General features: G+C 28.0%; 2 protein-coding genes across 10 annotated transcripts in view; one reads left to right on the top strand and one right to left on the bottom strand.

Annotated features, from left to right (window-relative positions):
• LOC142321672 (cytosolic carboxypeptidase 1-like) overlaps positions 1 to 27,551 on the bottom strand; it is a 293,694-nt gene that overhangs the window by 71,188 nt on the left and 194,955 nt on the right. The window lies entirely within an intron of this gene.
• The window catches only part of nw (narrow), a 393,672-nt gene that overhangs the window by 364,208 nt on the left and 1,913 nt on the right, over positions 1 to 27,551 (top strand). The window contains exons 3-5 of one of the 2 annotated variants that reach the window (XM_075359957.1): positions 16,936 to 17,118; positions 19,398 to 19,572; positions 19,893 to 20,048. In XM_075359957.1, coding sequence (XP_075216072.1) covers positions 16,936 to 17,118; positions 19,398 to 19,572; positions 19,893 to 20,048 — 514 coding nt within the window. Of the gene's footprint in view, positions 1 to 16,935; positions 17,119 to 19,397; positions 19,573 to 19,892; positions 20,057 to 27,551 lie in introns of both variants that reach the window. The other variant, XM_075359958.1, reaches the window with a different exon arrangement.

The raw sequence follows: 27,551 nt of genomic DNA, 5'->3' as shown, positions 1-27,551 counted from the left end.
TTCTTCCATCTTAATATATCATTATTCACATCCATTCTATATTATATTAATAAACGAACAAAGAAAAAAGAGGCAAAGTGAAAATGAGACAAAAGTGAATAATCTATTTCTCAGAACCGGATAAGATGACACGTGAAGATACTCAAAACGTCGACAGAAAGGTAATCTTTGAAGAAGAAAAAAATCTACGTATATATTTGAGGCTAAAATAGCCTATCAAATATTTATTACACAAGAGAAAACAAATAATAGTATTATTTTAGTCAAGTATGTTTGGCGTGTTAAATCGTTAAAAAAAGAAAACAAAGAAATATATAACACGCTTAAATAAATATTTACTCCATACAGAAGTTAATATTTTTTTATATATACGAGCTACCTATTTTCCATAAAAGAGAAAAGCAATGTTACAGCACATAATCATACTTACAATCACAAACAAATTTTTCACGATTATATTAAAATAATTATGTAATTTCGTTATATATACAAATAACAAAAAGAAATTAAATACATCTCAATGGGACGTACAAAAAAGATATAACAAAACTACTACCAACAAATATTGTGTATTTATCAATTTCAGTGTGTGAAATTGGGAATTATAGAACAATAAAGCAAACTGCCTTGAGGGTATTAGATTGATTTAACTGAAAAAACAACGCGAATTAGGGTCAAAAAGTTTCTAAACGTATAATAAAAAGATATTTCAATAAAAAAACGTTTAATATAATGTATTTTATTTACAGATATAAAATTTCCTTTTTAAAATAAATAATACCTCAAGCTAGTATAGCAAGGTAATTTTTTACAAAATATATAATTATTAAGTCTACACGGATACGGTGTGCTCTTTTTAATCCATTAATTATTAAAACGCATAGAAAAACTTAAAAGAAGACAAATCTATACCTAAAACATCTATTTACTCGTAATGCTTGTTTAAGATATAAAAGCAAGGCTGAGTCCCTCCAATTTTAAAGCCGGTGCGTTTGAAAGAGTAATGTGGTCATCTTTAACTTTTGTATCAGTTACACATATAAATTTATAAACCTTTCCAGTCTGCATTTGTTCTTACACTCTGTTATCACGCATCATTTATACTTTCTTATAACATTTTTTGTATTAAGAAAATACCTCAATTTTTTTATGTTAACAGCACTTGACATGACGGCTAAACAAACGAAAAAAAATAGGTAACGTTTTATATGAAGCCATAAAATACATTAAGTTATTAGAAAAATATCAAATTCCCACGTATAATTTTAACAAACAAACGCATACAAATCAACAAAAGTTAAAAATCATGAAAAAAATTCGAATCGCCCGATATCCGTTCGAACATAAAAGTATTGAATTTCGAAATTCTAAAAAAAAAAAACTGTGGAGAAAGATTAACGAGCAACAATCAATCTGATGTCATTTGATAAGATATTTACCCTGAGAATCAATATCTTTATTTTACTTTTATTAATTACAACAAAAAATACTCAAAATACGTAAACAAACATTCTAAGCAATCCATGATAAAACCAAACAAAAGTTTGTCTTTTCACAATTTTTTGTCAACCAGAGTATTAAACTCTTGATAAATATTATTATTAATTATATTATATTGTTATAATTATATTAGTATTTCATAAAAGTTATACTGAAACGCTTTAAAAAACATTTCTTATATTAATGCTGAGCTTTCTTACAAAAACTTCAAATATGCGAAATACATTTTGACAATATGTAATCAAAATTATTTATATTTTGATTCTATCGATGATAATCCAAATAATATAATCCTTAATAGGACTATATAATCCTTATATAGGTCTTAATAGGACTGTAGATAGAGGTCTACAGTCCTATTTAGTCCCAATTTAGGCACAAAACAAAAAAAAAACCGGCCAAAACTCAAGAACATATTATTACGTCAGAAAGACTCTTTGGCAAATATATGCCAATATAATATTACGTAAAGGGACGGAAAAGTTAATCTCTAATCCGCTCCAGGAAAAACTGTTCTTATAGTATAATCTAAAAAATTCCTATTTCAACCTGTGTTTAAAAATGTTATCGTAATTTCCAAGAATACTACACTTTAATTTTTACTATAACCAGTATCTCTACCAACCGTCAAAATTCAGTCGGTCTTTACTTTAAGCAAATTGTCGTTCATGTAGTAGTAAGTACCATTATCATTAAATTCATTACTCTTCAATTTTTTTTTTAAATAACCACTTTTTATTTTAGAAGTTTAATAAAATAATTAAATATTTAAGTAACGTTTTCCTGAACTAATTTCAATTCCAAAATAAAAATTACCAAAGTTGAGTCGCAACACAATTAAAACCTTTTTTTTCCTACGACGAGCAAAGAAAACAAATGATGTGTTGTGATTTTATAACTCCGTAAAAGTTATATTTTTTATGAAATTTGTACAAGATTATTCATTAAAATCGTATCCGTAAAACACGGTTTTGATGACTGTTCAAAATTTTTAAAACAAAATAGAGGAAAAATTGTTTAAAACTAATCAAGAAGTATCAAATAAGAGTGCTTCTTGAAAAAGGAGATTTAAAGAGTAGTCGTAGCATAGAATAATTATGAAATTAAAAGATGTTAAATTTAAAAATGTTAAAGATTAACATTCCAACTTGTTTTATCAAGGGTAAAATACTGCAATCCACATTCCTAAAAAAAAAAAACAAATCACATAAATTATACATCCACATATATCGTAAGGGAAATAAATTACTAGTATTTTCATATCAAAGAAACGACGGAGAAACCACGTATACTTAATGACAGAACTTTCCAACTCACTAATTGTTATAGAGCGACTCTACCAAAATACTAAATATTATACGAATTTTTTTCAAACTGACTTGCAACTAATGTTAGTCATAAGCCATAGACGAATAGGTTGTTAAGTTATTCATAAAATAGCTTTTTCCTTTTTAAGTGAGAACAGAATACTCATTCATAGTTTTCCATTAATTTGTTACTTAAGACTTTCGCAATCTTACTTGTGGCAATGAAATATGTAAAACAAGTGCCACTAATCGGAGTTAGTTTTTCTGCAAGTTATGTTCACTATATAGCCAGTTTCTGTGGTGACGGGTGAAGGCTTGAAGAGCTGAATATCACCGACATTTTAATGGGCTTGGCATGTGGATGGGAACAAGTGTACTTGGCTCAGTGAAGGCAACAAAATACTTCATTCCTAACTAGTCTAAATACGCCTGGCATTGGATATTTACTATTCTAAGAAATGGTTCCGTGTCGTTTCTTGAAACAACACGGTTCCACGGTTATGTTAACTAACATACATGCAATCTTTGAATATTTTAGGAATATGCTAACCGCATTTATTAATTTAATTATAATATGTGGTATATTTTAAACACAAATTTTAAAGTATTTTTATAAAAGATTTTCATCGACTCAATAAAATTTTATTTTGTTATATCTTAAAAATTTTAATTTTTATGACTTTTGTTGATGCTACCACGAATATAAATAAAAATAACAAACGTAAACATAAATACAAATCTTCGTTAACTTTTTACTTTTATATTATTTCACAACTATTTTTTTTTTAAACCGATACGCATTTTTAACTTTTGTAACAATTTTGTTTTTGCATAATATTGTTACAAAATAAACAATAACTGAATTGTTTCATTTACGCGAATCAAATTATTATATCTGTTTATACACGTTAATTCCATACAAAAAATAAATGTAGACAACTTCAATCGACGACAATCATATCTCATGCCAGCCCGTAAGCCTTAGCATGAGATAATTACTCACTATTAATTCTTTTTAAACGGAAAATGGATCGATTTGTGTTACCTTCTTCACTGAGCCAAATGTACGGTCGTCATATTAGTATATCAAGTACACTGACGCAGGTAATATTTAGCCCTACAAGCGACAACTTCGTTCTATCCATAAAGTAATGACTGATAGTGAACATCATAACTCTCATAGAAAGCAACATAAAATAGAGAGGTATATACAGTGTAAAGCAACAAATTAAAATTCTCTACTTTGTTCTGAAACTGATGTATAGTACTTTGTGTAGTTTTTGCTTTTTTGTTTTGCTTGATGATATCGTCACTTAAATTTGAACCTTGTTGTACGTGGAATATTGAAATGGAATTTTGTAGCGTATAAGAATGGCATGCCTGACCGGGAGGTTCGAACCCGAGATCTCCGGATGAAAGGTTGAAATGATACCACTTCTTCACGGAGATCAGCGTTTATTGAGTAACCTTAGCATAAGAGTAAAGCCTAAAGTAAGCCTAGAGAACCCTTATAAGTAAGAGTGGTAAGCCTAAATTGTTTCAGCGATATTTTTATCGCGTGAACGCCAGCCATTTTCTTCAAACTGTCCTATACATCTGGTGTAAAACAGATGCAAAGAAACACATTACATTCCCCTCTTGAAGAAGTACGGTAAAAGAACTAATTAATTGTTTTTATTACTTCAACTTCTAATGAAATAGAAATAATTAATAGAATACCAATAAAAAATGTTATTGAATAATAATTTATTCCGAAATTAGTCTACATTTACGCAAATCAATAAAAGTAATTAAAAATAATAACCTCTCTGTAACGTAATTACGTTAAATTTTAATCGTTAGCCTTTTTTAAATTTACTAAATTATAAACATCACTTAAATTTTATTAATTTACGACAAAATATTAATTAAGCGCTCACCGTAATTATTAATTAACAGATTAAATCTTTACATAAAAAATTATCTAACAAAAAAAAGAATAAATAAAATAAAAGAAATAGGAAACACAGTCTGTATTTATAACAATAATTTCAACTAAAGAGTAAAATTAAATAAAATAATATAATAAGAAAACGAAAGATGACCGACAAGATAAATTTCGGATGTAAGGAAGTTGTAGTAGGTGTTTGCCTGCATACTACACACCGTACATGTATCCGGTAAGCTAAACAAACCACAGGATGTGACTCACGGGTATTATTCTGACGATAAAAAAATCTTTTAACGCATAAGTTATACAAGACACGCGCTAGAACATAGGTTTCCTTAAATTTACATAATTCTCCTTGGCATGTTAACAGGCATTACAATAAATACTGCTACAATCAAGGCCTGGGATTTTTTTTAATAATCTAAGAAGCATTAATATTATACATAAAATGATAAAAAATAAATAAAATTACAAAACAGGATAAATTAATCAGATGAAAAAGCAATATGATTTAGTATTACGAAGAGTACATCTCGCACAGCCTATTAAAGTAGCAGAAATAAATTTGATTTCACATCATGCTTCACTCCGTTCTTTGTCAAGTGCTATAAGGTAACACCGACCGGACATGAGACTACATTCCGAAAATGACTCACTCGTTGATATCAAAAAAAGTTAAGATACTACACATTTCTATTATCAAAATCTGTTAATTTAGAATTTCGTTTAAAAAATACATGTTAAATATATGTAATAGATATGCAATAATAAAAAATAAACAATGTTTTTAAGCGTTCCATATAATAAGTAAAAAATACAAAAATTTGTTACAAAACTTACCGGCCCGATTTCATTTATTAAGCAACGGATAATCATAAGAATTGTATTTCTGTAAATGTGATATGTGCATTACACATATGTGAAATGGGACCGGTAAGAGTTTTGTAACAAATTTTTCTATTTTTTACTTATTATATGAAACGCTTAAACATTGTTTATCATCTATTATTGTATATCTATTGTCTATTACATATATTTAACATGTATTTTTTTTTAAACAAAATTTTGATAATAGAAATGTAGTGTCTTGCCTTTTTTGATATCAGTATCATTTTTAAAAACAGTTTTATTTATATTACAGAGGTTTTGTTTTTTGAGAGAAAGAAATATCTGCGACTCTTACTGTACGGTTTACAATTTCACTGTAATTTTTTTGGATATCACTGCGTTTAGCTAGATTATTCTTTTATTTTTTGTGAATTACTGATTGTTACCTTATGGATTTATTATTATAATTTATTACCTTTCTAGAACAAACAAATATATATTTTTTTAATTTCTCGGCCAATTTTTTCTGTTGATAGTCATATTCGCTTCATACCATATTTTTCCTTTTGTAATAAAACTAACGCAATGACCCACGAATCGAAGATCCGTGATGTAATATTGCACTTATTACTTTGCAAGTGTAACCCTAGATTTTTATCGTATCCGTGGACATACTTTTTATATTATTATTACTAAATTTTTTTTTTTTTAGTTCTCCATCAATTAGTTGAAATTGTAGAATAAAACATTTACCAATGGAATTTATTTCTGTTTTATACAACAAATCTTTGTTGCCACAATTTGCAACACTTTCCTACCGTTCGTGTTTTTTGTGTTTTATTAGCAGCTATAATTTCTTGTAAACTAATACTTTTATTTTTTTTAATCAAGTGATGGGAATTAATTTTTTTTTCATCTTCAGTGCTTTCATTTACATAAGAGCATTAACTATTAAAACAAGCTGTAATATATTTTCGTTTAAATTTTAATATTTCAAATACATTATCAAGTTTTTGTACGACATCATTCGTAAATTCAAACTAAGGCGCCGTTAAGAAATACTGCTACCTAGCGGCGCGATTAGTAAACCCGCCTTTTGAGGAAAAAGTGACATATTAGAGTACTGTGGTTCATCAAATGGAAGAAAAAAATCGTTGTCTGACAAAATTCAAGGTATTCTTTAAAGTACTGTTTATTACAAATCTAATTGAACTGAAATATAATGTTTTCATGGTTATTTTTTTATTTTTTCCCATTTTCATTTCACTTTTAGGTTAGGTCATTTTTAAAACTGTAAACATAGTTCGTTGTTGACTTCGCCGTGCTCCAGTTCTGCGGACTCTTACAAAGAGTTCATAAGCGACTCTATATATAGAACTTCTTATTTTAATTTCACATAGATAAATAACATATATATTCTGTTCGTGTGTGTAAAACCAAATAAATAATCTCATTCTTGCCACCAGGAACTGTAATTTATTCAGTTCAGTACGTAATTATTTAGAAAATAATTAAATAAATCGAATGCTGTAAATCAAAAATAACATTTAATTAATAAAAAAAAATTAAAAAAATTACTAATGGTGTAGTAATCAATTACTGTACATTTTCAACATCGTTTAATAGTAATAAAATCCAAGTTGAGAATAGTACGTCTCCAACTAATACAACAATAAAATTTAATTGAATTCAAACAAATTAAAAACATTAAGTACACGTTGTAGATTTATAAATCTAATTAACGAGAAATAACTTGGAATAAATCTGTTAGATTAAGGTTGAAATCATTTTCACGAGAAATGTTATTAAGAACACAATTTACATGTTTGTTTTAAATTTCTAATAAATTAAAAAAAAAACCTGTATCAATTCAATTTAATACAATTAAACGTAATTTTAGTTAAATAGCAATAAAAAAATAGATTATCACTACAAGAGTAAAAAGAATTTGTATTTTATTCTACTTAAATTATTTATTCCAATTTATAGTAGAATAAAATACATAAATAAATAAATTAAAGATTAGTGTTTTAATTACAATTTTTTACAGAATAAAAAAAATAGGACAGCTTATAAAATTTATTCAAACTGTTTGGCATTATAACATGTACATGCTAACGGCGTTTCGCGTCCCTCAAGTTCACGTTCATTGGCACTATTACTACAAGCCTCGCACTTTTTTTTTTTAGTTCTTTACATTTTTTTTAACAAATAAAGGTTAAAAACATAACGAGTTCATTGACCGCACGCACAGCCCTTTCGCTCTCTCTCTCTCTCTCTCTCTCTCTCTCTCTCTATATATATATATATATATATATATATATATATATTTGCATTTCATACAGGAAATGCAAATTTTTTTTTTTGGACAAAAAAATTTTTAAAAACTGTTTTCTGAAATAACTACATATTTGATTAATTAATGAAATTAATTTTAGCATGATTAATCAATTATTACACAAAAGAAAATTAAGATTCCACCATTTTTAGAATGTTTTTTAAATAAGAAACGGTATTTCCTGATAGATTTTTTAACAAGATCAAGTTAGACGCGAAATCTATTTTTATTTTCTGCTTCAGGAACCATAATTTTAAAAGAACAAACACTTTAGAAAACTTAATCAGTGTTGTAATAAAAAAAAATTTTAATTTTATAAAGTAAATTTTACATCTACACGAGAAGAATTTTCCTGATTATTTTTTAACAATAATCAGGAAAATTAGTGTAACAAATTAATTAAAGTAACTGCTAAGTTTTTTAAATAAAATCATCATATTCTAGCTTTCTTAATAAAAGGAAATTAATAAAAACGACTTTCAAGCAAATGAAATATTATTTTATAGATTATACAATTAATTTCTGGTACCGTCTACCATAACTATTCCCTAAAAAAATATTAATTTCTTTTATGCAAATGCCGTACAAAATTTTGTAACATCTTTGGACAAACTAGATACGTGTAGCCATAAATAGCCAAAAAAAATCATGCCGTAAAAAACAACCTTTCATTTGAGAGATCTCTCAAAACGTTTAAAAAACAATATTAAAAAATAAGTAATAATATTAAAAATAAGTTGACAATACCGAAAATTTTTCCACTTAAGCTCAATTCATAAGTCGGTACCCGAAACTAAACATAAGTCGGTACCCGAAACTAAATAAATACCAACAATTAATAAGCAAAAAAATTTAAATGCTATGTAAATTTTTTTGACTTATTTTTTTAAAAATCAGTACGCCCAAAAACAGTCACCTGTATAAAAACAATCGTTCACAAAAAAAAACCGTAAAAGACAAGATACTAGTCCTGGAATGAATAAAATGTTTCGCGCGTGAAAGTATAATTTGATATTAGTATTACACCTATTTTATCCCACTTGCATATCGTGCGATACAATCGAATACTAAACAATGAATTAACAAAAGATAGCTTCAAAACGTCTAAATAAACAATTTAATTTTAGATTTAAAAGATGTTCACTATCAGGAAATAATTTTTACTACCAAGAATTATTACCACATCAGACGACTTTCTGCAAAAAGTTTAAAAAAAAAAATAATCGCAATCGGTGGCAATTGGTCAGTACTTCTATCTATGAATTTATCGTTTTTGAAGTCGATAAAAAATGTATAAATAAATAAGAATTCTTTCATGAAATTTTCGATAAGACAATTTTTTTTAAGCAAAATATTAATTTTGTATACCACAAAATGTTAACCTTAGTTAACGTTTTGTTGGGTTAGATGAAACACAGCATAAATAATAATAAAAACAAAGAGAATTACCAAAAATAAACAAAAATAAAGTAATTAGCGAAGCATAACGTAATGCGATACAAAAGAAGGAAACCCGCATAACTTTAATTGATAACGTTGAGAATAGTAATCAACAAGTTTCCTATTCGTAAATAAAAAAACTCATACGAAACGGTCATTAACTGCTCTAAGTCCAATAAATAACGAACGAATAATAAATACTGTCATCAACAAAGAGTTTTTATTATGCCAATACTAGAAGAAAAAAATACATAAAAATCAATAATTTTTTTCTCACTGGAACTTAATACACTAGTTATTATTACATTATTCCTGATTATTTTCGTTAATTCACCAAATCACTTTCTTTTTTTTTTATTCGTATAAAAATAATATCGATACTAACAATGAATTGTATAATTTTGTATATTTTAAAATTTATTTTCACACGTCAAAATCTGGACCATAGGCGAAAGCACGTTTATTTAAGGACACGCCCGATATTTTTTGTAACTATACATATTTAAGCTGGATTACGTAAAAATCATGATCAGCAGTGCACCGTTCAGTACCTGGGTAAAAGTATTACAAAGAAAATTTCTTATCTATTACACTTAAGGAATTACCGTCTTAAAACACCAACCGATTATACGGTGTTCCCGAGATCATAAAATATTTACACAAATATATGCCCTCAAAAATGTACTATGAATTATTTTAAAATTAGAAAACGGCCGGCGAATTATTAAAAAGTTTTTCGGCTACGCCGGACATCATTACCAAAATTTCCAATAAAAAAAATTATTTTGGGGCTTCCTTGGTCCGTTGCGAAATTTTAGGAAAAAATTATTTATAAAGAAGTGATAGCTAAAAAAAAATTAATTTAAAAGGAAATTGTTTGAAAATATTGAAAAAAGTAAACCTTTTATGAAAGTAATAAAAAAAAAAACTGCTCATTTTGGGTCCGGAGTATAATACAGGTGTCAAAAGTAAGTAATTTTAATACCTCTAAGTGACGAACAAGAATAGAAAAGAAATCTTAATAATAAAAATGAAAAGTTAGAACAAAAAAAAAATAAAACAAGAAACAGAATTCATATATTTTAGAGGTGGGGAATAAATTTTAAGAAAAATTTCTCTAAAAATATTTATAGATTGTTATACTTAATAAATTGGCTTAAGTAAAGTTTTCTAAATTTAACACCAGTTTTTAATTGAGATAAAATAAGAAGATTTTCAAAAAACTTTTCTGTATTTTAGGTCCGGGGTTTAAATTTTTTAAAAATTGAAAACTTTTCTTGATACCTCTACTTATGAAAAATAAACTTTCACAAAATCTTTGTAAAATACTTAAACCGAAGAAAGAAAGAGCAAAAAAACAAAAATATACATATTTCAATTTTAAAAAGTGAGGGTTCATTTTTAAAAAAAACTTTTTTGCATAATATGCATTGTAGATAACAAATTTGATTTTAATAAAGTTTCTCTAAAATGCCTCTGAAGAAAATTGAAATGCTTTTTTTGTAAAGCCAAAAGCAGTACGACACATACGTACGTACATACATACATTAATATGTTTTTTGATCTTGTCAAACAATTTTTGACATGATTACTATTCCACTTTAATATAGCTATTCTAGATATATTTGCCGGGTAAAGTAAAAACTGATATTTTCAGATAATTAAAAATAATGCACAAACGTATTAAAAATAAATTTATACTGTAGGATTTTCACACCAACATACATACATATATATATATATATATAGTGGTTGAAGGGATGATTGAGGATTAGAGAATTAGAGGTAGAAGAAGATACCAGTTAATAGACAACATAAAGATAGGAAAATAAGTATAAGACAATGAACATTACTGCAGAATGACTGCAAAATCGTGAAGAGTGGAGAGAGGCCATGAAAGAACTTGCCTTAGGGCAGAACTACCGTTGGTGATGAAAATATATACATCGGCAATTATATTTAAACATTTCTATTATTTATTATTTGATTAAAGAATATTAGAAAAATATCTTAACATTAAAGTCTTCTAGAATACACTAATTTTAAAAAACCCCTTAAGTAAAAAAATATATAAATCATAAATACGACATATTAATACATATGGCAATACCAGAAGGAAAAAACTTTTTTCTATCCCGTTAACTTGATGGTGAAGACAGGATATACAACATATTTTGTAGTCCAAGAAACAAAATAACAAGACATCCTCCAAAAACAGTGAATAAAAGAAAACTAATACAAAACGGCACAATAGTATTAAAGGTATTATAACGATGCAAATAGCAAAAAGGAAAAAAATATATATATATTGTACTATTTACCCTCAATTAGGTTCATTGGTATTAGAATTCGAATCGAGTCTAACGAGGTATTGTTATATCGAGAGAAAAACACGAATATTGCAGTGAAAAAAATCCCACGGATGAGAATACAACCTTTCAAAAACAAAAAAAAAAAAATTAGTTCATATTAGGATATAAATAGGGCCTATACACATGACACAGAAAGCGCAAATTATTGTTTTCTTAAGTAAAGTTTCTGTAATAGTGTTTTTAAACTGTAAAACAAGTCAAAAAGTAATTAAAAACAAACGGCAGTAAATCAAACTTTAAAAAAAGTAACGTAATAACATAGCTTCCCTTACGTAAAACGTTTTCACCCCAGTCAAAGACCAAACTCTAAAGAAGATTGTAAATTAGACATGAAAACCATCATTTAGGCATTCATATGGATTCATACTTAAGTGTAACGCTGATATAAATAATAATATCATAAATATTAAGTTATACAGAATAGACAAACTCGAAGACGAAAATATTATTATCAAAATGACACATTCAACTAAAGTTCATTTTTATGAGTGAGAGCATGGAGCGGAGAGTTAGATACCCACTTTAACAAAATAATTATAATCTAAAAACAAATAAATAGAGCCGCACTTAATAGGCCGAGACGTTATCCAAGTAATAAACGTTTTGATGAATTCAGAGTTTTGGCTGTTATATGTAAAAAATTGAATATATATAAATAAAATCCTTTGTACCCCTCACCATTAACCACATAATTTACGTCTATTTTGCAGTTTGCTGTTTCTCGAGTACGATTTGACAAAATGCCTGTACTACACTTTGTAAAAAATTAATAAATTTGGTCCCATCATTTTACATTTAATGTAATCCCTAAATAAACTATTACGCAAACAGATAAATGAATTAAGTCCGGAAATAACGTTTCTTTAATCCATAAATGGAAAGTATTTTCTCATATATTTTTTTCAGTTTAAACAATTTCATCTCAAATCATTAATCATTGAAACGTTAGTAAATCACCTAACACATTTTTCTTCTAATTTCTTATCAGCTTTTACTTGTTGCCAGCACTCAAATTTATGTTTTGTTGGCAGCGCCTAAAATTTAAGATAATTTTTTTAGATTTAATTAAATTTTTTTAGTTTGTTATTAACAACAAATGTAAAAACTATAAAATGTACTACTCGTATTGTACGATGGCAAAATAAAAAATTAGTTCATTATACTTTTTTACACAATTCAAACTAAGAACAACTAACAATATTTTAGCCAATTAAAAAAATGTATACAAACTAAGTTGGACCCGACCATGGACATAAATATGAAAATCTAAGCCGTCTTAAAATGTATTTCGTAATAAACAAAAAATGTACAAAGATAATAATTTACCTATAATCAAAATTAAATTTTATATGTCTTTTAGTATCTCTTGAGGCTCCCTTAAAATTTAAGAACGAGTTTCCAAGATACGAAAACTGGGGCTGTCAGATCCGTTTTTTGGCGCTCATAAATAAGAAATATACATACAAATAAATATCTATGTAAATATACATAGATATCTGTTAAGTAAGAAATGTTAACTTATCCGCCACCTGTCTATATTTATACAATTTTCACTTCGTTGTTCGAAGAATAGTTAGTATTGTGATCGGGAAAATTTCAGTTTCCAGATTTCTACGGAAATATCCATTCTGACCATCCCTCAATCCATTTTGACTAGTTTCGGAGTGACGTCTGTACGTACATATGTATCTCGAATAACTCAATAACGATTAGCCGTAGGATGTTGACATTTTGGATTTAGGACTGTTTTAACTTCTAGTTGCGCACCTTCACTTTTCATTGCAGTCTACTGAACCAGAAGTGTCTAAAAAAGTCCAAAATCCAAAATATTTGCATTTTGGACTTTTTCTTAGCTGCAGTAATAAGCCCTCGTTGTGAGAACTTTTCAGCGATATAAAATATCATAAGAGGTACTTATTTTCAATGGTCCCAGAATTATAGCCAAATAAAATCTTTATTAATCAAAAATTTGGATCTTATAAGGGGAAGACACATCGGTTCGAATCAGACTCCATCACCTTTTTTTTTAATTTAAATATATTGATTTATTAATAATTACTAATCTCTAATTATAAAAAATAAATTACGATAAATAATAATTCAATAATAATAAAAAAAATATATATTAAAAAAAAATAATAAGTTATTAATGAAATAAAATTTTATGTACTTTTCATTTAAAAAAAAAATGTGTATATGTTATTTAATAGTCGTACAAGGAAGTCATGTGAGCCCACAACAGATTTTTTGCAATTCAAAACATAATAATTCATCTTACAAGAAAGAATTTTTATGCTTTTGGTGCAATTTTTAATAAATTATCAAACATTTCAAAAATGCTAAAAATTATTAAAAAAAAAATAAAAATAAAAGATTTTCTGTTACAGTACAATAATATTATTCGACGATAATATTTTTAAATAATAGTGATGAAACATTTTTTTAAACTTAATTTTTTTATATCCGTTCATTGTGTAAATGTGTTCAATAATTTCATTACTGCCTTAAGAATTGCGATTATTTTGCAACTATTTTATACATTTAATATTTTCACGAATTTAATATTATTTCTATGAGTTTATATTTTAAATAATTATTATAGCCTTCAATCAAAACTATTTTTTATTTTATAATTAACTGAATATTTTATGGTGCTGCTCTAATAATAAAGATATCTTTGACGTATCTAGGTAAATACAAGGGCATTTCTTTTGTTTTTCCGTGGAGTAACATATCCAGCCATTACTGAAAATTATTTACACAATCTATTTTTTAACGATCAGAATAACAGATTTTATTTAATAATTAATAAAACAACACACATTTTATTTAATAATTTTAAAACAATAAAAAAAGTTCTCGATCTGAACAGCACGTACATTCTTTATGTTCACCTTAATCACAATTAAATGGACAGATTTTGATGATTTCTTTAGAGATCGGGCGCAGTAAGCTTTTTCTAAATAACATCATAAAGATTTTTTATGAAAAGTATACGATTATACGTATAACGCTAAGATATGTTTTAATATTTATTTGTCATCATGACTTAATATTGGAATACCATAGCCTAATCTTATAAAAAAATGAGTATTTGTTTGTCCCGTATGCGTTCCTACACCATTCATCCGATTGGGATGAAACTTCGGTGAGCTGTTGTGCCCACGCTTGCGAAGGTTTCTGAATTAGTTTGGACCTACCATGTGGTGCTGGGGTCGAGATATTTTGGAAAATTGTATTTACGGTCCGATTTGGCTCATATTCAGAATATATATTAGTTACGTGAAATGAAATAGTTTTGCAAAAAATGGACCCGCCAGATGGCGCTGGGGTTGAAATAATTGGAAAAATTTAATTTATGGTGAAAAAAATTTATGGATAAAGGGAAAAAGGGAAAGGTTAAATATTATGAAGTTCCGTAACTTTCATTTGTTATTTATTTAATATATATACAATCTATATGTATATATATTCAAATCTAGCAATGGCAAAGCGTTGCCGGATTAGCTAGTTAATTCATAGAGTTTGCATTTAAATACAGATTACATTACATGTTTACGAATTTATTACTCACTGAAATTAATCATTTATGTCAAAACATAATAAAATAAATAAATAAATAGGTTTTAAAACGATCCGAATAAATTATTTATTTATTTTTATAAGAATTAAGTGTACTTGTTACAAAAATATAATTTTTATTCTTTTGTTAGTCTAGCAAAAAGCAAATGTGAATTCTGTTGAGTAATAAAAACATTTACAATATTACTTCTATTACTGAAAATCTCCCTCTCCTCTAACCCGTTCTTAACAACCATTAAAAACTGAAAAGGTTTTTTTTTACTATAACTAAAATATATCAATAGGTATAAAAGAGTGACCTGCAATATTATATTACAAGAAGCAAAAAAAGGGACTCAGAATAACATTGATGAGAGCCTCATCGACAAAAAAGGGGCAATAAATACGGTTTTATAATGCAACTTTAGGTTGTTGAGAAAAAATCTCAAGCAATTTATAATAAAAACCCCATGAGGTCACCTGACCCGGTTAATGGCTATTGCTTTTACTGGTACATTATGCTTTTAGAAAACAAAACAAAAAAAGGTAGGGGTACAATGAAAGCCAATTTATTTTATTACAGTTTTGCATGCTGCATTCTGGTTTCAGAAAAAAATCTTATGCAATATATTTAATTTTATTATTTTTATGACTTTACACTTTTTAATACTGCTGGCAAACATAATTAAAAAAAAAGATACTAGAAATATATATATATATGTGTATGTGTTATAAGTCATAAGTAACATCTATGGCTTTAAATTATTATAAAAAATAGTAATATAAGAAAATATGTGATAATTTGCGATAAACTAAGAAACAAATGGCCTCTTTTCAAAATCTCTCATCAGTAAATAACATTTACATCCAGTAAAAAGGATAAGTTATGTCTCTCTTCATTACACTACTTCCATTTAAGGGAAAAACAGCTTCATGTCTTCCTTAGGTCATAGAACATTAAATGAACATGTATGTAAAATATGTTTTAAATGTTTTTCATACTGGACAAAATTGAAAGAATCTATGTGTCTATGCTAGGTACCTAAGGTACCTAGCATAATGTATGTAACTATAAATTGCATCAAAAGTGACACTACTCATTACTCTGTGTCCTAAAAGGACGCCGCAAGCATCCTACGTCAGGCTTATAAGGTAGATGGAGAAGTCAAGTGGTTTCCCGTTGCCTTCTTGACTACGCCTAATAAAATTTAACACATAAGCATTCTATGTCCACCAAAGTGCAGGTGGCATCAATTAAAAAATTATCACCTCTTCTGTTCATCAAATGAACAAAAAATTTTGTCCTTTTTTACATGAACTTGTAATTAACAGTACTCTCTATTAACACGTTCAAAATTAGTTTCATTAGTAGATCTTGTGCTTTAAATACAGCAAAGTCAAAAGAAAGTCTGGAATATAAGTAAAAGCTGTTTCTTATACTAAGCAATAAAATTAATTAATAAATTAAACTTTTTAATTAATATACATACAATAAAAAAAATAATTTTAATTATGCATTTTTATCATCCGTATTTATCAAGCAAATACTTCAAGGTTGAACAAGCAAACACTATTCACACATGTGAATAAAACAATACATGTAATAACAAAAAAAATCATCATTCATTATTATAATTATTTTATTTTTTACTGTTTCAGGACAGAGGATAACAACAATTCAGTTAGATGGTGTACAATATTTTATCAGCAGAATGAACCCATATTCACCAGAACTAAATTATTTCCTAGCATATCAATACTGCCGTTCAATAGGTTTACAACTTGCATCATTTGAATCGAAGGAAAAAGCTGATTCAATAACACAATATCTTAGCAATGCAGGTTTGTTTATTAAAAATTACTTAATTCTATGGCGTTTTTCAAGTTTGATTCTAGAAAAAGTAAAAAAAATTACTAAAAACTGTTTAATAATGCCTAATTATCATTCAACAATGGACTGAAATGACATATTCAATGAAAAAAACTGAATTTAAGTAAATGTATTGACAAGTAATGCAAGTAAATTCAGATTTCAAAGAGCAACACAGATGAGCTTTTGTCACAGATGAATTAGTAAATAGATTTTAGAATGCTATGGCAGTTCGAGACAGATGTAGCAACAGATCTTCCTAGTAAGAAAATACATCCACTTGATTTGTAGGACTACTACACTATACAGTCTGAAAAACACTACAATAAATAGTATTCTCATACAATATTCAAGTTAACATGAAAAAATTGTTAACAGATTTTTCTAGAATAGAGGGGTAAACATTTATTCTACTTAATAACATAAATATTTCACGGTAATAAAAGATAACAAGCAATTCAAAAATATGAGGATAGACTTACAAGATAAATATAAAACTTATTTCCAAGAGAAATAAAAAGGAGTGTTTGAAAAACTGATGAAATAGGATGATCATAAACAAAATATGGAAGATATTAGTAAAAGAATATGACAAAGATTAAAAATAACTGAAGATAAGATGATAAATTAGTACTAAAATTTATTAATGTAAATAAAAAAAAGCCCATACATATAAATATGTGATAAAGATCCACAAAAGATTAAAAATATAAAATACAAAAGCTTAATACTATTCAAAAAAGTTAACACTCTGGAAATAAAATTTAAAAATAATAATAAGTACATCATAAATAGAGCAGTGCAATGCTGTTAAGTCTTATTAATTCTTCTCAAACACACTTCACTTTCTCTTTACTTCGTTACATTTCATAACTAATTTACATTCACTTCACAGTAATCACTTTTAATGCATGCACACATTTTTCAAGAATATAAGTAAAAAAATATTGAAAGCAATATTTCTGAAGTTGTTCTATTGCAGCACGGTTCAAAATTAAATTACTAATCAGAACAACACAGAAATAAACATTTCATACAAATTTTGATAAAGTTTTTTATTAATTACATTTATGTATTGCATATCATGACAAAATATACCTATCTACAGTACATAAAATAATTAATGTAAAACTTGCATTTAAATTTCTTGCATTTGATGTAACTTGCATTTAAACAATTTTTGTTTTAGATGTAATCAATTACCATTATTTTTTTTTAAAAATTCATACTTTTATTCTTAAAACACATTAGTAACACAAATATTTCTCAAATTACTGTTTGGCAGTTGATCTTAAATAATATCTTGACAAATATTCCCAAAACAACGCTATCACAGAAACCCAAAAGAAGTATACAGATTAAACTGGCACAAAAATGCAATTAAATCAGGGCTCAACAACAAAATAATGGAAGTGGGAATGTTAAAGAGCCATTAGCATTAAAATTTAGAGTCTGGTCTAGCCTCAAATTACCAATCCCTCTCATAAGAAAACCTTTAAACCAGGTAAAATTGAATTCTGAATGCATAATTATAAACTGTTGACATTTAAAGGCCTAAAAGCAACTGATCCCAAAAATAAGAGATTATGGGCAAGATAATAAAGAGCTGACTCAATTTAAATCTCATAGTCCTATGTCACCTGAAACATTTCAGTGGGATTACGATGACAAAAAAAACAATGAGGATAAGAGAAGTAAAATAAAATTCCAATGCTAAATCCACACAAGATAATTGAGATAAACATAAAATCATCATAGCTTCCAATTACTTTCAAGCAATCCTATAGCAAAAAAAATCAATTTAAAAAGCAATCCTATAGTGATAGTTAACGGAAGTTCTATAACAGTTCAGTCAAATGCACCATCTAGTAATTGCATTTAGTAGCCTAGTTGGGATTAGAAAAACCATTTTTATTAAACTTTCATTTTAGCTTCAAGAGTTATGATTAAAATCAAAAACGTTGTATGACATTCTGATATCTGTACATCAAAAATTGAAGGTGTTACATAATCTTTGGTTTGTAAGCATTCAAAATACAAGAATAAATATCAATTTCCTTACTTTCCACAGTACGCCTGGTGTAAGATGTTTTGTTGTTATTTGGACAAGGTTATGCCATTTTTGAAGTTTCTAATTATTTTATATCAAATCACCTCCACTATGATTATAGCATCTAACCTAGCACATGTTATAAATGTCATTTTACTGGTAAATTTTAGCAATAAATAAATGATACAAATTTTTTTACAGGTTACAATAAATATGACTTCTGGACTTCTGGTAATAGACTCGGGACAGATATGTTAATATGGATGAGTACAGGGTTACCATTTAATGCAACATTTGATTACATGAAAAGATCTAGTGGTGATCCTACCTCAAACAATGAACCAGTTGCTCGACAACTAAGTGCTGTAGAACAAAAGTAAGTGAAATTACTACTACGTGATTTAATATTTTAAAATCGCATGACAGTTAACAATCTAAGAAATTAACAATGAAATAATCCATTTTTAATTATATCAATTAAAGCATTGGCCATGATAATTTTTTATTTATTTTAAAACAAAGTCATAATAGTTAATCTCAATTTATTATCAAATACACTAAAAACTGAAATAGTTCAGCATTAAAATAAAAAATAAAGTATTAAGATAACATAATTTCATACATCAAATTATGTTACATGCGCATACAAATTATTACTATTGTGAACAATTATGACTTTATTTCATGTAATTTCAGGACTGACAGTGGTGCAGGCGATGGATGTATTGCACTAATGGCACCAGATTTACAATGGGACACTGAGGACTGCACAAGAATTAAAGATTTCATCTGTGAACAAACACGTTGCTATTACTACAATTATGGATCCATACCTGTTTCGTCATCTCAGGGGTAAGCAGGTGAGCGTAAAACAACACATACATACATACATAAACACGGGGAAAATACTTAAGCCGGAACGCATTTTGTAAATACATTACACTTGCACATTATTTAATCTCTTTATTAAAAAACAAATAAATAAATAAAAGAATAATAATAAAACATAAAACCGATCTCTTACAACAATTTTTAACCACCAAAACAGTTAAAATCTTTTTTCTCCATGCACTGCTTAACCTAACATTATAAACATAATATTATCTACATTCTGTAAACTTAATATATTTTTTTAAATGTTAACCACCTTAGTGGTACAGGTGCGCTTGCCTATTACAACAATGGACCTGGAATCTGGTTCCAGACTAAGGACTAGAAATTTATTACATGTCAATCCAATGTAGTCGCAAATGACCTCAGTAATTGATGTAAAAAAAAAAGTTACTATATTTATAATAATTTAAAACAATTTTTAAACGCAAATTATAATTATAAAAATTTGAATCTAAATAACAAAACATAAATAATTTTCATGTGCTGTTTTTTTGTAGATTTATTTTTCAGGCTTTAAATTCTAATAAATTGTATTCAACACATATACATAGCTTTTATCCACACATTTTTTTTTTTTTTTTTTACTACATTGTTAATAAACAGAAAATCAAAATTCATAGTCTTAGAAATGCAAATTTTGCTTTAAATAAATAAATATTACTTTTTGTTAATTCTAATGGCTTACTTATCCTTAATTGTTATGTATATTTAGTTAAAATGTTTAGTCATTCACAAGTGACAAGTTCTACTATTAAAATAGTTCTTGACTAAATAGTTTTCCTTTGATAATTTTATTAATATAAATGAGTTTATTATCAATATTCCTTTGTAATACAATTTTTTAAAACATAGAATAAAATTTCTTGCATGACAATTTAAAAATAATGTATAGAATATTTTACCACATGGAGGTCAAACAACTAAAAGGGAATAAAAGTCAGTTTAGAAGAAAACAAATTTAATTCATAAATAAAATAATAAAATAAACTTTGAAAATAAATATTTGTTTAACAATAATTGTTATACTTCCAAATTTCTTCATTAGTGATCAGATTTTTGCAAATCAGGAAGATTGACAAAAAATATCAATCACCTGAAAATTTTGAAATAATTGTAATATTTATAACAAGAAAAAACTTATGCCTTTTCAAAATGGAAATAAAAAAAGAAAACCTATAAAGAATTAAGAGTACTTCAAACAATTTCAAAATAAAACAAAAAATATGACAGCTTAGTAGAACAAACTGAAAGAAGAAAAACGATTCAGAATCAATAGTACTGTCACATAGGGTAATGTGTTGTCCATGAATTTTTTAATGGTTATAACACACAAAGTACATAAACAACAAAAAATAGTGAAAGGAAGATTAAAATTTTAATGGATGTTTTCCAACTTAATCTGAAGAACACAAGAAGAAGCTTAATGAGAATAATGTTAACTGTAGAATATGAATTAAAAGAATATCAAAAAATGTAATTGTAATAAAAATAACAAGAGATAAAATGGAAAACTAGACATTTAGACTAATGGCAAGTAGCAGAAGTAAATGTATATCTGAGCTAGCAAAGACTGTCAAAGGGAAAAAGACAAGGTAATAAACAGAATCCAGATATGTTCACAGTCCTATAACATAGTGAAATAACTGATAAAGAATAAAGATGTACCTCTAAGAATATGTTGAGTATTTATGAGTAGAAATTGGACACAGATGAAGAAATATGAAATTAAAATACAAGCATTAGAGGTGATGATAATGCACAAACAATAACCGTAACACAAATGGATAAAATGGATTTTTTAACTAACTGTAACTGCAAGGTTTGTAGCTCAGAAGAAAAAAAATTGTAAGACAATTATTATTATTAACAGAAATAAAAAAAAATAACAAACAGGTAAGGCAAGTTAAAGGGATATACTTAAAAAGAATAGCCAAAAGGATCTTTAAATAGAATATAAAGAACAATAATACTAACCGATGCAGCCTACAAAATGTTTCACTGAGAAAGAAAAGAAGAAAAAGAGAAATGAATTTAGGTTGCGATGGGAGAGAAAAAAATCAACATATTTGGGCTACTTTTTAAATATAAACAGATTACAGAAAGTTTGAAAGAAGAAGCAGATAAATTAAACGATCCATGTTCTATAATTTTGTCAGATTTTCATTTGAGCTAAATTTCACAAGTTGTAAAGCTTGTTTTAAAACTTCATTACATGCAACACAAAAAAGATTTTACATTACATGTTTTTGAATTCATTATATTTCAATCTCTTTTCAAATTCACCAAATTTTACATTTCTGAAATTTGACCGACTTAACAAAACCGGCTAGAGGGGAAGAAAACAATATGTATTAAAAAAATTATTTTTAAATAAACAACTGTTAAATTACGAAATATTTTGTTCATAAAAAATAAACATTTTCAAAATTTCAATAAATAACTCTTTCAGGCAAAAGAAAACTACACTATAAAAAAATTAATTAATTTAAATATAACAATACCTGGATCAGAAACATTTAATTTATACTTGAAATGCAATCCTTTTTCTCATTATTCAACAGTATTTAAACTGAGTTTCATAAAATTGTAATTAATTTTTAAGCACTAATCATAGTAAATAATTCGATGCACAAAAAATAGTTTTAATAGTTTACATTTTACTATCACTTTTTTGTCACAACTGTTTCATGTAGTGTTTGGGAAAATTATTATGAGGAATGTTTTAAAACAAAGTATTGGCCACAAAACAGCCAGTGACTTGCATGTAAAATGCCACAAATATACAAAAAATAAACATTTAGAAAAAGTATATAAACACAAATTTACACATGCACTCAAAAACATAGTATAGGGTAGCATATGTTTATATATGTTTATACATAGATAGGATTAAAAAGTAGCAGGACTGAATTTCTATACCGCGAACGGAGCGGCGGAGGGGATCGGACCACCTGAGCGTGGCAGTGGGGAGCCTTCCGAAGAGACCGATATTTTTTCCAGTCGTCTGCGGGCAAGCGGAGACTAAGCACGCTGATTTTAATGAACCTCTGTTAAGAAGTGTCGTCGCGATCCGAGATGGATAAAAATCTCGAGCAGCACTACGCCATTAAATTCTGTCTAAAATTCGGGAAAACCGCGACGGAGACCCTCAGAATGATTAAGGACGCCTACAGGGATGCTGCCATGAGCCGCTCAACAGTGTTCGAGTGGCATAAGCTGTTCCGGTAGAGGCGGGAGCTTGTCGAAGACGACCAGCGCGCCAGTCGCCCGTCAACTTCAAGGATTGATGAAAATGTGGCCAAAGTGAAGGCGCCAAAAGTTCGTACCCCCTGGACGGACTGTGAATGCCAGTTTTTAAATGAACGTGCTTAACAGGTTGCGCAAACGCGTCATCCGCTTGTGGCCAGACATCGCAGATTCTTGGAAGCTTCACCACGACAACGCGCCGTGCCACACTGCGCTTCTGCTGAGGTAGTTTCTGGCCAAGCACAGAGTTGCCACGTTGCCTCACTCCCCCTACAGAACCGCCGGACTTCTTCCTCGTCTCAAGCGGGACCTTAAGGGAAACCGATACAGCTCCGTAGAAGACGTCCAAGAGGCCGTGACGACCCCGGGATCCCGGAAAGCGAGTTCTAGAAGGCGTACGCGCAGTGGGAATCGCGTTATACGCGTTGTGTCGAAGCACAAGGGTGCTATTTCGAGGACTACTAAGGTTTTGTACCGATAGTTCAATAAAAAAATTTTAATTAATTCAGTCCTACTACTTTTTTATCCTACCCTGTATATCTAAAATAATAATTACAGGTTTTCAAAACACTTTTACATACATCTGATGCATGCAAATGGAAATTGTAATGCATGCTATTTAAGTTAGTAGACTGTAATAAAGTAATTTAATTTACACTATCAGTAAATGTTAAGAATGTTCAGTGGGAATGTAGAAGAAATTAACAAACACGTTCAACTTTACATGATCTTAACAAGCAAAATAAATTTTCTTATAGCATGTATTTTTTTTTTTTTAATTAATCAGCATATAAATATTTAAATGATAAATGCAATTTCTTACAACTTCAGGTGTTTCCATAACACCTGTAATTTATTAGTAGCTTCCATCCTGGAAACTGACAAGCATAATAAAGTGTGTATTAAATACCAATATCTTAATCCTTATCATGACTACTAGAAATAAAGATCTCACCAAGATAAAGAATGTGGATACATAATTTTATGGCATTCGTATTTCACAGTGAAGAACACATTTTTGGAGGTACAAAAATCATCAGTAGTATGATAAAAATAAATTTTTTTAACAGATTACCAAAATAATGAAATAAAAGTTAAAAATTAAAAAAAAGAAGTTATATTACTTAGTCAAATGTTACATAAAAAACAAATTTATAGTACTATATAAAACAGTACCCATCATGATAAAATCTAATCTCTGTTAATCTAAACAAAATCCTTTCTACAGTATGAATTTAACAATTTTTTTTTTAAATTTAATATTATCTCTTTTAATGTAAATTAATTAGTATCAGTTTTAGCTAAAGATTTTTAAAAAGGATTTTTGCATATATTTATTCATGACATATTACTCCTAACAACCTGTTTACCTAAATGGGAAGAAAGACCAAAACAAGCAGTCTCCTAAATGAACAGCCTAAGTACCAAAAGTTTTCTAAAATCTATGATGACAGAAGTAATCATATAAATTACAGATTTCAGGATTCATCTATGTATATTTTGATGAAAAAATTATAGCAAAAAAAAAATTATTTATTTAGATTTTTACTGTTAATTATTTAAGATATACTGTTAAACTATCCTGAAATACACAAAGACCTCACATAAATAATTTCAAAAACTGTTGTATAGAATCTAAACTGATGTATAAAATCTAGGAACTTAATTTTTTCCATAATCCTAAGGAAATATATAATATGATATAGGAAATATTTTTAAAGAAGCAATGGAAACGCAAAGCTCATTAAAAATAGATGAGCAATGGAACCATATTTGAAAGATCAAATGTCCCCTTCTTTACTTTTCTTTATATAGCATGGTCACGGGTCTTTGACCTGATCCAACTCCCCACCTTTTTACCTTTTTCTCGGCTATCCCTTCCTTCCTTCCCGCTGCATCCTGTTTTTGCAAAATCTGAAGCCATTTTAGGTATTGGCTCATATGATATAACATGACAATGAACTTTCATTGATGTGTACACTTGATATTATGGTTCTAATTTATTCATCTCATACGAGTACATGTAAACTTTCTACTAATACCTCATTCATTATTATATCCCTTATGGTAATGTAAAAAAGATTATAACATTATTTGTACTCTTTGGATCAAATTCAGAATATGTAAATATATATTGCAGAAAATTAACAAAAAATTGCTGATGATGATTTAATTAAAATTAAATTTCATATTAATGTTTGCATGTCTTCAGAATAGAAATTAGATATTGAAGTATACATGTGTATTTTAACTTAAAACCGGTATCTGTTGATAAAATGTGAATTGTTTTGTATTGTACTGTCATTGTATAAGAGCATAATGTCATCAACTAAAGGCTCACTGGCTATAGCAGTGAATAATAATATTTTGTCAGGCTACTTTACATTTTATATTTCAGATTAGAAATGAATGAAACCACTGGTAAGGATACGAAGTACAAAGTACATTCAGGAAGTATGGTTGTAACATTTTATAAAAATGTTAAAAAATGCATATTTAATGAAACTTATAGGACATTACGCAAATATACCACGTTTTTTCTACATAACCAGCTATGGTATCAACTTTTGTATTTCTGTGTCACATGTCCATGCCATCATCTCCTTTGACCATTCACACATGGCATTCTTCACCTCTTTGTCAGTTGAAAAGAATTATCTACCCATGTGGTCTTTCTAAAGGATGAAGAAAAAAGTCACTTCGTGGTCAAGTTGGGACTTGGACAAGATGGTTCAGATTATTCCAACCAAAACTGTTTTGCACGCACTCTTCTTTGATTTTTAATGATCCAAAGAAGCTTTCAGAGGATCTCACAGAATCTGTTGGCAATTTATGAGATAACCTGAAGTCAAAAAATCAATAAGCAAAATCTCAAAAGAGTCGAGGAATTCTTCACACTTAAGCTCATAACAGTCCAGAAACTCCTTTTGCTGTGTACTTTTTAACATTTTCAGTGCCCACCATGCACACAGTTTTCAAAAATTCAAACTTTTGGTTACAGTTTCATGCAGCTTCCCCAATTTCATACAAACTTCTGGACAAATTTCATGAAGTTCGTCCAAAGTGAAATAGCGATCTTCACACACCAACCATTCAAGTTTGTCAACAAACTCATCTGTCACAATCAACAGTTTTCCATCCTCTGTGCAGAGTGAATGCTTGTTCCACCATCTTTAAACTCCATGAACCACTTTGTTACTTTCATCACGAGACATCATATCGCCATAAACACAAACAATTTAACAGTGAATATTGACATTTTTAGCGATTGTGAGATTTCACATGATATTGCATGTCACACTTGGCAGCATCAGGAATTGCCAGGTTAAGGTATGATTCTGATGTAACCAATCAAGCTAATCACCCCCATCTAAGGCAAGCTTGTTCTCTTCACTTGGACCTTTCAGACAGAAGTGCCAACTTGAAAAGAATACTTTCTCTCAGAGCTACAGATATGTTCTAACCTTACTTTCTGAATATACCTCATATATTTATTATTTATTTAAAAAAAAGCATACATTTAGATTTTTAGTAAATTTTGCACTTAACTCAGCTCAACTGGTAATTAATGATTTTAATAGTTCATACGAAAATGAAAAAAAAATGACATATTGACTAACCTCTTGTAAATAAAAAAATTTCTGCACTTTACATCTTCATTACTTGCACCATACATAATAGAAAAAAAGTAATAACTTATTTTTAAAAATTTACACTACTAAGGTGTAATCCATCAGAAACTTCTTCTAAGATAATACATGGTAATTAGAAAAGAAAATTATAACCAACTGATAACTAAAAAAATTCATAATCTAATCTGACCTCCAACAACCCAAAATCATCATCCCGATTTTATTTTTGTTGATGCTTTTCTTTTACTTAATTATATAAATATTTCTCATTCATAATTACATATTACTTAGGAAAGAAATACCATGTACATTTTCCAACAACAAAGAAAGCAGAATAGGTTATGGTTTAAAAAGTTATATTAGGTAATTTTAGTATATGATATGAAACCCACCAGATTGATCTAGTGGTGAACACGTCTTCCCAGATCAGCTGATTTGGAAGTCGAGAGTTCCAACATTCACGTCCTAGTATAGTTAGTTATTTTTACACGGATTTGAATACTAGATCGTGGATACCGGTGTTCTTTGGTGTTTGGGTTTCAATTAACCACACATCTCAGGAATGGTCGAACTGAGACTGTAC

This window comes from Lycorma delicatula, chromosome 3 (assembly GCF_047948215.1).
Source record: "Lycorma delicatula isolate Av1 chromosome 3, ASM4794821v1, whole genome shotgun sequence".
NCBI lineage: Eukaryota > Metazoa > Arthropoda > Insecta > Hemiptera > Fulgoridae > Lycorma > Lycorma delicatula.
The sequence above is the reverse complement of the archived record's forward strand: the minus strand, read 5'-3'. Positions and strand labels throughout refer to the sequence as shown.